The sequence below is a fragment of the Scyliorhinus canicula genome, chromosome 15 (genome assembly GCF_902713615.1).
Source record: "Scyliorhinus canicula chromosome 15, sScyCan1.1, whole genome shotgun sequence".
Taxonomy (NCBI): domain Eukaryota; kingdom Metazoa; phylum Chordata; class Chondrichthyes; order Carcharhiniformes; family Scyliorhinidae; genus Scyliorhinus; species Scyliorhinus canicula.
In genome coordinates, this window is record NC_052160.1 from 20,378,834 (window position 1) to 20,395,808 (window position 16,975).

Below are 16,975 nucleotides of genomic sequence, written 5' to 3' on the forward strand. Positions count from 1 at the left end.
GAGTTTGTGAAAGATGCTATATAATTGAAGGTTCTTTCTACCGATGAACATTTCAGGCTAACGCATGTCCATAATAAAACAAGAAACAGCAGTCTGCTTATTGAGAATACAGCTGTATTGACACATAGCCCTCTAATCACAAGAGCTGGAAACTTAAATCAAGTCCCTGATTGACAACCACTGACCTATACATAATCTACCTGAATACAATATTAATCCAGATCAAAATTCCCATATTACGTATTTATTGAAACAGCAGAGAGTATTTTTAAAAAAAAATCTACTACTACATCATGCAAGCCTCCCAGCATGCAGAAACCCCAGAATGAAATTCTGTTGACCGTAGGTTCTTGTAATGCCTCTACCTGCGGGCTGCATGTTCTGAGACACTGATGCTGCGGGATCGGAAGGCCTCGACTGCTGAGAGGTCTTTCATATCTTTAATTTGGGAACTATTCAAGCCTGGTTTTAGGGGCTTTGTGGCTCGCAAGCTACAAGCACCAACCCAAAGACACCGCAGGTGGCAAGGGAGCCATTGGGAGGAGTTGATGGTCAGAGGTCACAGGCCAGGAATGGGGTTCCCAGATAAGTGAAGTGAGGGAAACAAACACCAGCACAGAAAGAAGAACAAACGGGTGGGGTGGGGTGGGGGAAGAAATAAAAACTTGAAAGCATTAAAACAAAATCTGAAACATGACAAAATAGCAAATTAGATCAAACACAGTTCATATGCTACAGAACAAAGAAATATATAAATTCCTGATACATTACAGATTACAATTGATAGAACAAGCAATCCATAAACTTAAGGTTGGAATGGCTTTTCAGATTTTGACAACACAATTGTGCAGGGGCATGAGAGAAATAAATGGATAAATGACTGTTTTAGCAGCTACCTAATAACTGTATGGAACTTTACAGTGAAATACGAATACACAAATCTCAGCATATATAACATAGCTAACAATTTTTTGTTTGCAATGTTAGTCAATGGCCATATAAATGGGACATGGCCCATTTAAAGCCTTCAGTTACATAATTATTGGAAAGGGTAGTGGAAGTGCCAATTGTACTCATTAATTATGGAGATATGACCCTTGGATTACTGAGGGATACACTAGATGTCAAACTGCTCATGTATTTATATAAAGCCAAATTCACGACATAGGTGAAGGAAAACTGTTCAAAATTGTAACTGCTGAGGATGGAAATTTAGTAGTAATCATATCCTAGTATCCCAATAATATTAGCTGGACTTCCAGTAAGACGCAATTCAGCAGAATGCAAGACTGGATTACTGCCACTTAAATTATCAGTTTAAAATATTCCAAATCACTACCGTTCAGATGCCCATATTCCAACCTTAAACATCTGTGCAATTAAACACAAAAAATAAAATCAAACTTTGCGCAATCCAGCTATAGATTTGTACAAAATCAGGAAATAAGGAAAAGCACAATTTCAATTTGACTAAAAATGCATAAATACTGAACATCGAAGCAAAATGATGGAAGACCACATTCAGAAAAGATTAGCAGCAGTGAGGAATGATCATTCAGTAATCCCCTCTAAAATCCAGGGCCAACCCTGTAACCCAAAGAGATATAAAATGATGAAATCGGCTGACTAGTTCCACCTTCTCCAAAGCCTCCCAACTAGCGTGTTTTTGCGAGCTCTCAATGGCATGCTATAGTTAACAGAGTTTATTTGGTAGCACTGATTATGTAGCAGTTTACATAAATCCAACCCAGACCAGTGGAATTGAAGAGCCCCAACTCTCCAAGCTGCAAGGGCTCCATGGGAAATAAGTTCCAGTAACAAAGCCCATACCTGCTGTACTTAGAGCCACATTAAAAATATAAATGAACAATCTTACTCTGTGCAGCCCCCTGTCTGATTTAGCACCTCCCACTTTCCAGCCCATCATCAACCTTCCCTTTCGTTCTTTTCCACCCTCCCCCATTTAACCTACATAAAACCAATTACACCTCCAACTTACCCTAGGTCTGATGAAAGGTCACAACCTGAAACCTTAACTCGGTCTCTCTCCACACATGCTGCCTGACCTGCTGAATATTTCCAGCATTCTCTGCTTTATTTCAGATTTACAGCATCTGTAGAATGTTGCTATTGACCCTACACCTGGCTGGTTGTATTACACAGAAGAAAATGAATGCTCGATCTTGCCAGGAACCACCAAAACAGAGACGGTACTCAATTCTCTAACATGTCAGTGCTTTCTAACGACACCTAAATACATTTGGTTGTCATGAGATAAATTTCCACATGTTAACGAGCTCTCTTGCAAAGTTGACGTTGAAATAAAATATTAGCGATCAATAATAGCGAATCAGGAATATAGCCAATATTTGCCAAACACCAGCTTTTCTATTAAAATAGCAGTAAGTGGCACTTTGTGAAATTTCACCCTGTACAGTGCACACAGCAAAACTCAACCAATTCAAATGGTTTACATTTAGGTCTCAGTTACCAGAAACATGCATTATGCCAAATATATGCTCTCATTTCTCGAAATTAGCCTACCTTTTGAGAGGTCTTTCATTCAAGCTTGTGCTACGAGCTCGAAAACTACTAGGTTCATGTGTGTCCTCAAATGGCAGCAAGGCATTTGACCTCAGACCCTATTTATTAAAAACAAACAAACATTAATAAGGTATCAGATAAATTTAAGTTCAAACCTTTATTCTAAAATAAATCAGAACATTCACACCGAGAGGGTGGAGCCATGGAAGTTTACAAAGAGACAATAAAGGCACATTAGAAAGAATAAAGGACAGGGATATGAAACAATACAGGTTTGCAGCACAGAAGGCTTGGCAGAGACATTTTCCTGACCAACATCAAAAGGAAGCAGAACTAACTGCTCATTTATTTCACTCCTGTTTGGAGGACCTTATTCAGTGCTTGCCTGCAAAACAACAATGACTTCACGTTTCAAAATTAATTGGTGGTGAAGTATTTTGGGGCGTCCTCAAAATATAAAGTGGTGCTGTACAAATTCAAGTTCTCTCTTTACAATAATTCATGTTTAAAATCTGCAAATTCCGCAATGCATTTCACAGACAGCTACAATTAATGTCCTCCACCAAAATAAACTTCATCATCGACAGCACAAAATGAAGAGACCCGTGTCCTTTTAAAAACGTCCAATTCAATAAGAAAGATTCTAAGAATACACCAAACTGCTTTCGTAAACTATTTTAATAATGGCCAGATCTGCAATAAGTAAGGTTTTGCATGTGTCTACATTAACTTAATCAAACAACCCGAAATATCTTCACTAATATATAGCGACTTAACAAGTCATGGGTCAGAGCGATTTAGTTATAACGTGTAGTGGTTGTTTCTAACGTTCTGCGATTAAATGTACTAATGAATGTATTACCAAACTGTGTCAAAGTTGGGTCCAAAAACGTGGAACTCTTTTCCTGACAGCACGGTGGGTTTACCTCCATCACATGGACTGCAGCAGTTCCAGAAACTGGATCACCGCCACCTTCTCAAGTACAATTCGGAATCGGCAATGGGGGAGATGGTGGTGTAGTGGTAACGTCACTAGACTAATAAACCAAAAGCCCAGGGTAATGCAATTGTTGGAATTTAAAGTGAATTTATAAAATTGGAATATAAAGTTTAGGGGGGCACGGTAGCACAGTGGTTAACAATGTTGTTTCACCGCTCCAGGGTCCCAGCTTGGGTCACTGGCTGCGCGGAGTCCGCACATTTTCCCCGTGTCTGCGTGGGTTTCCTCCGGGTGCTCCGGTTTCCTCCCACAGTCCAAAGATGTGCAGGTTAGGTGGATTGGCCGTGCTAAATTGCCCTTAATGTCCAAAAAGATTAGGTGGGGTTACTGGGTTACAGGGACGGGGTGGAGGTATGGGCTTAAGTAGGGTGGTCTTTACAGGGGCCAGTGCAGACTTGATGGGCCGAATGGCTTCCCTCTGCACTGTAAATTCTATGATTCTAGTCTACCCATGCAACCATCGTCGAGTGTCATAAACACTCGTCTGGTTCACTAATGTCCTTCAGAGAAGGAAATCTACCGTCCTTACCTTATCTGGCCTACATGTGGCCCCAGACCCACAGCAATGTTACTGACTCTCAACTGTCCTCCGAAATTGCCTAGCAAGCCATTCAATTCAAGAGCAATTAGGGATGGACAATCAACACCCTGCCAGCGACGCCACCATTCCATGAATGAATAAACAAAAATTATCGGCACACTAAGTGAAGGATCAACTTGTAAAGGAACAAGGTTCTTACTTTTGTAATGTACCGTACAAAGTCTTTTCGGAACACAAGCCGACAGCGAATGAACCACATGGCTATGACGTGGTGTGCTAGGGACACTATATACTGGTTGAACCTAAGAATGACAGAATAAAAGCAATGCTTCTTAAACAGAACGAGCAGTGTGAAATTTCAATTTCCTACGCTGCGTTCTTTGACAGGGATATAACATCCATCTTGGTACCACTGGAGACTATGTCAAGAACTAAACCCAAGTTTACTTGGGGAGTGGCTATTGCAATTGTTTTACATAGATGATATAGGATACCAAATTAAAATTCACATCCGAGAACATGCCAAATTTCTTTTTTTGCAAAAGACTGAAAAGTGCAACTTCTTTAAACAAAATTGAGAAAAGTAAGTCACTTACTTGAAAGGGTTTGTGTAAGGTAATGAGATAGCAAATACACTGACATACTGTTCCGCCACAAAGTTAGCATATAGAGGAGGAAGTCTCACCAAGGCTGGAAGAGAATGCAGATTTTAAAATTCCTTATACAACAGATTTGCATTCGACACCACAAATATATATTGGCACAAGAACTCGGACTGAATTTAGGATTTAAAAAATTTTGTTTATTCATTTTTCGGGATGTGAAGGACAGCATTTATTGCCCATCCCTAGTTGCCCTTCAGAATGTGATGGTGAGTTGCCCTCTTGAACCGCTGCAGTTTGTGAGGTGTAGGTACACCCACAGTGCTGTTAGGGAGGGAGTTCAAGAATGTTGCCCCAGTGACAACAAAGGAACGGCAATATATTAACAAGTCAGGGTGGTGAGTGACTTTGGAGGGGAACCTCCAGGTGGTGGGGTTCCGGGGTATCTGCTGCTCTTGTCCTTCTAGATGGCAGTGGTCGTGGGTTTTGAAGGTGCTGTCGAAGGAATCTTTTTTTAAAAATTTAGAGTACCCAATTAATTTTTTCCAATTAAGGGGCAATTTAGCGTGGCCAATCCACCTAGCCTGCACATCTTTGGGTTCTGGGGGTGAAACCCACGCAGACACAGGGAGAACGTGCAAACTCCACACGGACAGTGACCCAGAGCCGGGATCAAACCTGGGACCTCAGCGCCGTGAGGCAGCAGGGCTAATCCACTGCGCCACCGTGCTGCCCTATGTCGAAGGAATCTTGATGAGTTACTGTTGTGCATCTTGTAGATGGTACACAAGGCTGCCACTGTTCATCGGTGGTGGAGGGTTTGAATGTTTGTGGAAGGGGGAGCAATCACGCTGGCTGCTTTGACCTGGATGGTGTTGAGCTTCTTGAGTGTTGTTGGAGCTGCACTCATCCAGGTAAGTGGAGAGTATTCCATTACACTCCTGACTTGTGCCGTGTAGATGGTGGACAGGCTTTCGGGGTCAGGAGGCGAGTTACTCACCGTAGGATTCCTAGCCTTTGACCTGCCCTGATAGCCACAGTATTAAATATGGCTAGTCCAGTTCAGTTTCTGATCAATGGCAACCCCCCAGGATGTTTGAGTATGGGGAATTCAGCAATGGTAATGCCATTGAATGTCATGGGGCGATGGTTAGATCCTCTCTTGTAGGAGATGATCATTGTCTGGCACATGTGTGGCGCGAATGTAACTTAACACTTGCCAGCCTGGATATTATTCGGGTCTTGCTGCATTTGGAAATGGACTGCTCATTATCCGAGTCATGAATGGTGCTGAACATTGTGCAGTCTCCCGCAAACATTCCCACTTCTGATTTGGTGGGGTGATATCAAACAAGCCGCACAACAGGCACCCTAGGGGTACAAGGCATCTTGACGCACTGCCTGTACTGAGCAGCAAGTTGCAGGTTAATTGCAGCCAGTGAGAGAAATTCTGCCAGTTTGCCAGATGGGAGTGAACAGTCAACATAAGATCATACGAAACAGCAGGAGTGGACCATGTGGGCCCGCAAGCCTGTTCCGCCATTTCAACAGATCATGGCTGATCTGATCATGGCCTCAACTCCACTTTCCTGCCTGTTCCCCTGCCCATACTCCTCGTCTCCCTTGTAGATGAAAAATATGTCTATGTTAGTCTTGAACCTATTCAATGACTTGGTCTGTACTGCTCTCTGGGATAGAAAATTCCAAAGATTAACAACTGTCAGGAAATAAATTTCTCTCCATCTCCATCTTAAATGGAGTCTTCATATTCTATATTCTGCAGGAGGAGAACTTCTGCTGTTCGTCCCCTTTCCAGCAGACAACTGTGGAATGGCACTGCCTGTTGCCTGGAGCAGGACGGAAGGATTGCAAGAGTTCAAAGAACAAAGAAAATTTACAGCACAGGAACAGGCCCTTCAGCCCTCCCAACCTGTGCCGATCCAGATCCTTTATCTAAACCTGTTGCCTATTTTCCAAGGATCTACTTCTCTCTGTTCCCCACCCGTTCATATATCTGTCCAGATGCATCTTAAATGATGCTATCGTGCCCGCCTCTACCACCTCCGCTGGCTAAGCATTTCAGGCACCCACCACCCTCTGCGTAAAAAACTTTCCATGCACATCTCCCTTAAACTTTTCCCCTCTCACCTTGAAATCGTGACCCCTTGTAATTAACACCCCCACTCTTGGAAAAAGCTTGTTGCTATCCACCCTGTCCATACCTCTCATAATTTTCTAGACCTCAATCAGGTCTCCCCTCAACCTCCGTCTTTCCAATGAAAACAGTCATAATCTACTCAACCTTTCTTCATAGCTAGCACACTCCATACCAGGCAACATCCTGGTGAACCTCCTCTGCACCCTCTCTAAAGCATCCACATCCTTCTGGTAATGTGGCGACCAGAACTGCACGCAGTATTCCAAATGTGGCCGAACCAAAGTCCGATACAACTGTAACATGACCTGCCAACTCTTGTACTTAATACCCCGTCCCATGAAGGCAAGCATGCTGTATGCCTTCTTGACCACTCTATTGACCTGCGTTGCCACCTTCAGGGTACAATGGACCTGAACTCCCAGATCTCTCTGTACATCAATTTTCCCCAGGACTCTTCCATTGACCATATAGTCTGCTCTTGAGTTAGATCTTCCAAAATGCATCACCTCGCATTTGCCTGGATTGAGCTCGATCTGCCATTTCTCTGCCCAACTTTCCAATCTATCTGTATTTTGCTGTATTCTCTGACAGTCCTCCTCGCTATCTGCAACTCCACCAATCTTAGTATCATCTGCAAACTTGCTCATCAGACCACTTATACCTTCGTCCAGATCATTTATGTATATCACAAACAACAGTGGTCCGAGCACGGATCCCTGTGGAACACCACTAGTCACGTTTCTCTATTTTGAGACACTCCCTTCCACCACTACTCTCTGTCTCCAGTTGCCCAGCCAGTTCTTTATCCATCTAGCTACTACACCCTGAACGCCATACGACTTCACTTTTTCCATCAACCTGCCATGGGAAACTTTATCAAATGCTTTACTGAAGTCCAGGTATATGACATCTACAGCCTTTCCCTCATCAATTAACTTTGTCACTTCCTCAAAGAATTCTATTAGGTTTGTAAGACATGACCTTCCCTGCACATAACCATGCTGCCTATCACTGATAAGTCTATTTTCTTCCAAATGTGAATAGATCCTATCCCTCAGTATCTTCTCCAACAGTTTGCCTACCACTGACGTCAAGCTCACAGGTCTATAATTCCCTGGTTTATCCCTGCTACCCTTCTTAAACAAAGGGACAACATTAGCAATTCTCCAGTCCTCCGGGACCTCACCCGTGCTCAAGGATGCTGCAAAGATATCTGTTAAGGCCCCAGCTATTTCGTCCCTCGCTCCCTCAGAAACCTGGGATAGATCCCATCCGGTCCTGGGGACTTGTCCACCTTAATGCCTTTTAGAATACCCAAAACCTCCCCCTTCCTTATGCCGAGATGACCTAGAGATGGGTCCATCGGCTCTGAATCTATGTGCCGTGTCCACAGCCCCCCACACACACACCTCCCACACTGACACCACGCCCCCCCCCACCCACACACACACAATCACAAGCCATGCAAAGTGGCACGGTAACATAGTGGTTAGCACTGTTGTTTCACAGCACCAGGGACCCGGGTTTCATTCCCGGCTTGGGTCACTGTTTGTGGGCAGTCTGCACATTCTCCCAGTGTCTGCGTGGGTTTCCTCCGGGTGCTCCGGTTTCCTCCCACAACTCCTAAAAGACGTGTTGTTAGGTGAATTGGACATTCTGAATTCTCCCTCGTTGTACCCGAACACACACCGGGGTGGCGACTAGGGGGTTTTCACAGTAACCTCATTGCAGTGTTAATGTAAGCCTATTTGTGACACTAATAAAGCTTACAATTACCCCCATACCCCACAAATAGCAGGATAAGGACAATATCAGTCCTCTAACTGAGACGTTGTTAAACAGGAGGAAGGAAGCAGAGGTAGAAGAGAACAGCTATTCAGGAAGGAGGCTTGGGGACACCTGTCTGTCACTGCTGGGAGTGGCAGCTTTTGCAGTTTAGCATATCTGCATTATACCCTCCAACTCATCACTAGTTATAGAACAGAAGAACCATGAATGTAACCAAATAATCTTACTTGATAAAAATTCCAGCATGGGGATAGCCATGGTGAGTGTGGCAGAGATATGTGTCAGTTTGAGAATAATGCCAGGAAGCAGTTTGACCATGATGTCTGGCATCTCGATGATACACATGGTGAGTGTTACCACACACTGTTTGGCACAACGATAGATCAACCCAGTATCAAGGCAATGAACAAATTCACGCTGCTCAAAGAACAAAGACGGATCATATTAAAACAATGCATTTCAGTTATTCAGAGATCTTAGCCAGAATTACATTCATATAGGTCAGAAAACCACAATTTTCTGAACGCTCATCCCATCGAATCATTACAGTTAGCACAGAATTTTCATCAGATTGCAGTGGCCTCAAGGACTATTCCAAGTTTCGGGTCTGCTTTAGATAGTCTCAGGTGTTTCACAGCAGTCTGAGCTACTTTTTTGGGAAATAATGACGCCACTTGAAAGGAAAACTCAAATTAAATTAAATTAAACAAAGTAACAGATGAATCATTGATGCACAATATTTTCTCCATTCTGGTACATTCAATGGTCAGATTTCAATACAGGGTGCCCCATTTATCAATTCACCTGCTTGACCATCCATTCTCTGCACTATGATCATGCCCCTATCTCATTCTTTGTTTGCATTCCCTCCTTTTGTTCTCTGTACCCGTCCCCCAAAAGGTCTGTTTGGTCCAAACAAATTCGGTGCAGAAAGATGTTGAACCAGAATTCTAACTGCATTTTAATTTACCTGTCTAGGCTGATCCAAGTAAATATGATACGAAGTGATGACTGTCAGCACCGGGACAACTGCCAACTGGACGTCAGTGCGAGAGAAACCGTCGGGTGTATTCCTCAACCTCTCTGCTAGCTGGCGATCCGTCACCTGGAAAGGAAAGGCAGCTGTCTGAAATGACTACCGTCTGAGAATTAGCATCCAGCTCAAGTAATTCTTTCACCAAGTACATCAGCTTCCCCAACACTAATCCGACACAGACAATGCTCAGCTTTACGATGTTCGAGCCACAATAAACGGTAACGTTTATACATTGACACCCTGTTTCGACTTTACAATGACACGCCAGCAAACTGTTGGCTATATTCATAGAGGTCTACAGCATAGAAAAGGCCCTTCAGCCCCTTGTATCTGCGCCGGTCAAAACCCACCACCTAACTATTCTAATCCCATTTTCGAGCACTTGGCCCAGAGCCTTGTATGCCTTAGCATCGCAAGTGCACATCTAAATACTTCTTCAATATTATGAAGGTCGCTGCCTCCATGTCAGCGATTTCCAGACTCCCACCATTCTTGTGGGTGAATAGGTTTTTCCTCACAACCGCTCTAAACTTGTACATCTCAATCACACCCCCCCCCCCCTCCCCCCACTCAGTCTCCTCTGCTCTAAGGAAAACAACCCCAGTCTATCCAATTTCACTACCAAATGTTATGTCCCTTTCTGTTCTACCATTCACAACCACAGGGAGGGCAAATTACTTCTCAGTTATAGTATAGAAGTGTTTTTGAAAGTGTAGAGAATATTATATCATGGCAAAAACAGTATTGTAAAGCAATTATACTGAAGCTAGATCTCAAAAACCTTTTAGTATTCAGTGAAAATAGGGTATTGCGCCTTGGTTCAGGAACCAACCACCCCCAATTGTACCAATGGGAAGTTCCAACTTACGACGTTTCGACTTACAACACGGTTTTCGCGAACCAATTGTGTCGCAAGTCCGAGGGCTGCCTGTACCAGGAGATTCAGTCTACGTTAAACATTAGCAGTTATAACAGGAGGTATAATATGAGAAAGGTTGGAGAGACGACCTGACCCCTGGACATGTTCCTCTGAGATTGGCTGAAGCACATTGTGGGGCAAAACAGAGGGCAGCTGATGAGTACTGCCTTCTTCTGTGGAACTCTAACCAAACTTTTTCATAAGAAAATCAAAGTGTGGCAAAGCGTAGCTGATCACATTTTTGTTTTCTTTTTTACATGGGTACAGAGAACGGAGCAGAATGGGTTTATGCTGCGTGGAGATCAGAATGAATCCCTTATACTTCAACAAATTTATCCAATACAAGTTTCAGCATATTCCAGTCTGTCTCCTTTATGGGATTAACCCTAACATGGGAATGCTTAATATTACATTTACAATTATTGGAGAGCAATGCCTTCATACCTGAAATAAGCAACAAATTAGATCTTCAGAGCTAAATCCAAGATTAATCTCCTAATTAATGTTGAATTTACACAATTTGCTTCCTATAATCTATTGAGCATGGGGAGTAAATTTCCCCAGACAGCTCAGCATTATCCAGTGTTACACTCTGCAAAAAGGACTGAAGCTAATCTTGCAGGCTAGCATTGAGGTGGCCGCTATCAGCTGATGCTGTGTTACAAATGCTTTCAGCAAACTTCTGGGAAGGTTGGGAAAAAACTAAAGCCAGACACAGCTCCAGCTTCTAATCACAAATCAATGGCCCCCAGTTAACAAATTCCGATATTGATTGGAGGCAGAAACAGGTTTGGCTTTAATAGGCTCTTTGACAGCCCCCCTCCCCCCAACCCATGGGCGAACAGCTACTTGCTGTTGCTATCTAACCCATAAAAGCAACAACATTTGGGAAGATATGGGAGGGCTGCCTGCTCCAGTGGAACCCCCAACCTGAGCATGATTCCATAGGAAAGATATAAAAATTAGGGGCGACATGGCAGCACATTGGTTAGCACTGTTGCTTCACAGCATCAGGGTCCCAGGTTTGATTCCCGGCTTGGGTCACTGTCTCCCTGTGTCTGCGTGGGTTTCCTCCATGTGCTTGGTTTCCTCCCGCAAGTCCCGAAAGACGCGCTGGTAGGTAATTTGGACATTCTGAATTCTCCCTCAGTGTACCCGAATGTGGCGACTGGAGGCTTTTCACAGGAACTGCATTGCATTGTAAGCCTACTTGTGACAATAAAGATTATTATTATATTACAAAAAAGGGTGCATCACAGATGAATTATTTTTACCTTACCATGGTACAGAGGGCAGTGCAAAGTTGGTCGATGCTGCATGGAGAGGTCAGAATCAGCCCCTTATACTTGAGCAATTCAGATAGTTTATCCAAAACAAGTTTCAGCACCTTCCAGTCCGTCTCCTTTTATAACACAAAAAAGAAGGAAAAGGTGAATAGAAATCAACATCAAATTGCGATTGTAACAAAGATATTCAACCATCCCAAGCATTTGATGGTTTTTCCAGCACTCTCAACAAGATTCCAGTAAAGTTCAATTAAAATATAACTGAGCAACGGAACTGTTATTTTTTTTTTTAAAGTTGTTCAAAATTCTGAAGGATCTTGATAGGGTGGATGAAGAGAAACAGTTTCCATTGACGGGAGAGGTCACTGACCGAGGAACGCAGGGTTAGGGTAACTGACATAGGAATCAGCAGGAAGATGAGGAAAAAGGTTAAAAAACGCTGGGACAACCAATGAACAATGGAAGTGTATTCAATGGTAACTTGCAATTGAGAACTGGATAGATATTAGCAGGGGACAAATTCAGGGCTTTGGAGAAAGAGAGTGGTAAGCTATTAGATGTTTCTTTCAAAAAGCCAAGACAGTCATAGCAACACCAGGTTCATTAAATCTCCAATTAAATGTTGAGAAGACTGATGACATTGTTCCAAACTCCGTTTCCCCGCCACTGACTCCGTCCCTCTTCCTGACAACAGTACGAGATTAATGAGATTATGTCAATTTGCTCAGAACCTTGGTGTCACATTTAATCACGAGGTGAGCTTGCAATTTCATGTTCGCCCCCATCACGAAGGCTGACTATCTCCACCTCCATAACATTGCCCGACTTTGCCCATCTCAGCTCATTCACTGCTGAAACCCTCACTCATGGTTTATTATCTGTAGGCTCTACTATTCCAATTCACTTTGACTGCTCTTCCTCATTCGATCCTTTGTAAACCTCAGGTAATCCAAACACTGCTGCCTGTAATTTAAACTCGCAGTAAGTCCCGCTGCCCTATCACCCCATTGCTCACTGACCTACATGGCTCCTGGTCAAGCAGCTTTTCAACTTTAACATTTTCATCCTTGTTTTCAAATTCCCCCATGGCCTCACCCCCTCCCTATATCTGTGATCTCCCCCAGCCCCACGGCTCTCGATATTTGCCCTCATCTAATTCGAGTATCCCGATTTTAATTGCTACACTATTGGTGGCAATGCCTTCAGTTGCCTAGACCCCAAGTTCTGGAATATCCTCCCTAAACCTCTTCTCTTTTCTATCCCACTTTCCTCCTTAAAGACATTTCTAAAAACCTAAACCGGTCAAGCTTTTGGTGATCTGACCTAATATCTCCGTATATGGTTTGGTGTCATAAGATGCTCCGGTGAAGCACCTTTTTCACATGAGAGTTTCCAAAGTCCAATCCTAAAAACACACTTTAAAATGTTCTCTCATTAGAATGCTTTTTCTTAGCAATTTGCAGTCCAAAATCCAGTCCAGGTTTTCCAAATGACATTTTTAAACAAAGCTACCGTGCATAAGGAGGCCATTCGGCCCATCACGTTTGCCATCACGATATTTGAATGACCTACACATTTAGACTCCCCCCTTCTACCCTCCCCAATCCCTGTAACCCTATAATCTAACCTGCACATCTCTGGACACTGAGGGGCAATTTAACATGGACAATTTAACGTGGTCTAACCTGCACATCTTTGGACTGTGGGAGGAAACCGCAGCACCCAGAGGACACCAATGCAGACACGGGGAGAACATGCAAACTCCACACACACAGTGACCCAAGGTCAGAATTGAACTCGGGTCACTGGCACTGTGATGCAACAGTGCTAACCACTGTGCCACCTTGCCACCCACTCCACTGTGAACAGCGAATTCAATCCGTGACTTTACGCCACCCCCCTTAGGATTTATTTGTCTTGACTGTCTACAAACTGTGCAGAATTACTTCAACTCTCAACCTGTATTAAAATGGCATCAAATGTTTGATTTATCGTTAAAGTCTGCTGTCCCACTTTAAATCTGGTTACTGCAATTGCCTCTTTAACTAAGAACCCTTTGTTTACTCTTCCTTCAATTCTTCTGAACAATACCGTGGACACTGTTCTCTTAACTCCACTCATATTAAGACATTCTTTCTGCGCCAATTCCCTGGTTATCTGGGCTGCACATTGTTCCTTAGGAAGCCTGTAACATTGCAACTCCTCTGTCCTGGCCAGTTTCTCCTGGCATGATTGAGAGATGTTCACTTCCCGATGTTCAGTCCAACTGCAATATATCCCGCTAAAACTTCAAAAGGTTTTCTACCTTCCAAGGGCCTCGAGTTTGAGCAACGGCAATATGCTTTTGCCTTTTATTTATTTAACATGCCGTAACCCTGTGTAAGCACAACAGAATCACAGTTGGAATTGAAACCAAACCCCAGACATAAACAAACGCCTGTGTCCAGTATCAATCTAACTATAGGCTTTGTCCTTCCAGGCACAGAAACATTAAATCAATCCGACTTAAAACTATACCTTATTTCTAATATTTACCAATCCAAATATAAACATAAAGCCTTTGACACGGTGCCACACAAAAGGTTGCTGCATAAGATAAAGATGCATGGCATTAAGGGTAAAGTAGTAGCATAGATAGAGGATTGGTTAATTAATAGAAAGCAAAGAGTGGGGATTAATGGGTGTTTCTCTGGTTGGCAATCAGTAGCTAGTGGTGTCCCTCAGGGATCCGTGTTGGGCTCACAATTGTTCACAATTTACATAGATGATTTGGAGTTGGGGACCAAGGGCAATGTATCCAAGTTTGCAGATGACACTAAGATGAGTGGTAAAGCGAAAAGTGCAGAGGATATTGGAAGTCTGCAGAGGGATTTGGATAGGTTAAGTGAATGGGCTAGGGTCTGGCAGATGGAATACAATGTTGACAAATGTGAAGTTATCCATTTTGGCAGGAATAACAGCAAAAGGGATTATTATTTAAACGATAAAATATTAAAGCATGCTGCTGTGCAGAGAGACCTGGGTGTGCTAGTGCATGAGTCACAGAAAGTTGGTTTACAGGTGCAACAGGTGATTAAGAAGGCAAATGGAATTTTGTCCTTCATTGCTAGAGGGATGGAGTTTAAGACTAGGGAGGTTATGCTGCAATTGTATAAGGTGTTAGTGAGGCCACACCTGGAGTATTGTGTTCAGTTTTGGTCTCCTTACTTGACAAAGGACCTACTGGCACTGGAGGGTGTGCAGAGGAGATTCACTAGGTTAATCCCAGAGCTGAAGGGGTTGGATTACGAGGAGAGGTTGAGTAGACTGGGACTGCACTCGTTGGAATTTAGAAGGATGAGTGGGGATCTTATAGAAACATGTAAAATTATGAAGGGAATAGATAGGGTAGATGCGGGCAGGTTGTTTCCATTGGCGGGTGAAAGCAGAACTAGGGGACATAGCCTCAAAATAAGGGGAAGTAGATTTAGGACTGAGTTTAGGAGGAACTTCTTCACCCAAAGGGTTGTAAATCTATGGAATTCCTTGCCCAGTGAAGCAGTTGAGGCTCCTTCATTAAATGTTTTTACGGTAAAGATAGATAGTTTTTTGAAGAATAAAGGGATTAAGGGTTATGGTGTTCGGGCCGGAAAGTGGAGCTGAGTCCACAAAAGATCAGCCATGATCTTATTGAATGGCGGAGCTGGCTCGAGGGGCCAGATGGCTTACTCCTGCTCCTAGTTCTTATGTTCTGTGGCAGACAACAGTTGCAAGCAGTATGGAAATGGTGCAACATGGATTGAAAGCATTGAGATGAACAAACACGAGATAGATTTCACGCAACGTATCATTTGGAAGAGTGAAACAGGAGGAGAAAGCGAGAGGTGTTTTGGCAAACTCTGCAAAAATTAGCTAGGGGCTTTGATCTGTAGAAGGAACAAGCCTGATGGAGGATAAAAAAGGTACTTTTTCATTTCTCATATTCGTGTTATGGTATGTCATCTTTTTACTTACATGTTCGAGACACTGGAGAAGTGCAGCGAAGGCCAGGGAGAAAGGTAAATAACCCATGCGAATGGTTGTACTCTGAGCTGCTGCAGGACTCCCCGCTGGCGGAGAAACTGTACCTTGTCCTTTCTTCTCAGAACTTCTCTTCTCAGACTCACTACGACAAAATTGAACACAGGGAATGTCGGAATTTTGAAATTAAGTATTGTTCCTACACGCTGGAAGAATGCCTGAGCATGTCAAGTGGCCGTGGCAATGTGCACTCCGGACCCTTGCCAATTACACATATTTGAAGGCATTAACTTAATATAACTAGAAAGTTACATCAGTGTCAGCTTTCATTTCATGTCTTAAGAGCCAAATTCAAGTAGCTAAAGCGCAAAACGTGAAATCGAGTGCCGATTAATTCAGTGAAATGTTCGCGCCTAATGTCACGTAACCTGGAACTGCCAACAGAATCTGGAACTTTCTTCTCCTCGAAGGTTGTGGATGCTGGATCAGTTGAAACTTTCAAGACCCAAGACCGATAGAAGTGTCCAGGACATGGAGCAAAGCCCTAGTACAAGGCGTTGAGGTAGAAATCAAGCACAATCTAACAGAATTGTGCGACAGGCTCGAGGGCTGAATGGTTTATTCCTGATCCTATGGGCTGTATTTTGAAGTCAGGTTTGGGGAGGGTGGGGGGGGGGGGGGTTCGGCCAATAGCCTACACGACTGTAACCAGCTCACCCTACCTCTGTAAACACGCTACAGGCGGGCTCCAGTGGTACATCATGGGTCTTCCACACCTCCCCCTTCCCGCCATAGCTCAGTAGCGAGCACTGCCAGAAAAGCAGGGAGGAAATTGAGGATGATGATGGCTGCCCCAGAAAGGTAAAAGGTAAATCAGGGGTTTTAAGAGTAGGAAAGGATCAGAGCCCAGGGAGGGGGGCTGGGCTTTGAAAGGGGAAGGGGGGGTTGACATCTTGAGAGGTTCCCCCTGATGAGCGCAGGGAATTTCTTAAATCGGGGTGCCTCCCTTTTTTGTCTAGGCCTTAAAAATAATGGCCTGCCCATGCCAACCGTAATTTGCCATGCCTATCATATTATTCAGGTTATTAGGCTTGTTAACATG

General features: G+C 43.5%; 1 protein-coding gene across 6 annotated transcripts in view; it reads right to left on the bottom strand.

Annotated features, from left to right (window-relative positions):
• Window positions 1-16,975, bottom strand: part of tsc2 (TSC complex subunit 2) — a 97,079-nt gene that overhangs the window by 42,247 nt on the left and 37,857 nt on the right. For 4 of the 6 annotated variants that reach the window (XM_038821078.1, XM_038821080.1, XM_038821077.1 and 1 more), the window contains exons 19-26: window positions 15,868-16,018; window positions 11,868-11,990; window positions 9,604-9,738; window positions 8,861-9,050; window positions 4,682-4,775; window positions 4,285-4,387; window positions 2,545-2,642; window positions 366-491 (exon numbers count right to left, since the gene is read on the bottom strand). In XM_038821078.1, the coding sequence (XP_038677006.1) occupies window positions 366-491; window positions 2,545-2,642; window positions 4,285-4,387; window positions 4,682-4,775; window positions 8,861-9,050; window positions 9,604-9,738; window positions 11,868-11,990; window positions 15,868-16,018 (1,020 nt within the window). The remainder of the gene's footprint in view (window positions 1-365; window positions 492-2,544; window positions 2,643-4,284; window positions 4,388-4,681; window positions 4,776-8,860; window positions 9,051-9,603; window positions 9,739-11,867; window positions 11,991-15,867; window positions 16,019-16,975) is intronic. The other 2 variants (XM_038821082.1, XM_038821081.1) reach the window with 1 other exon arrangement.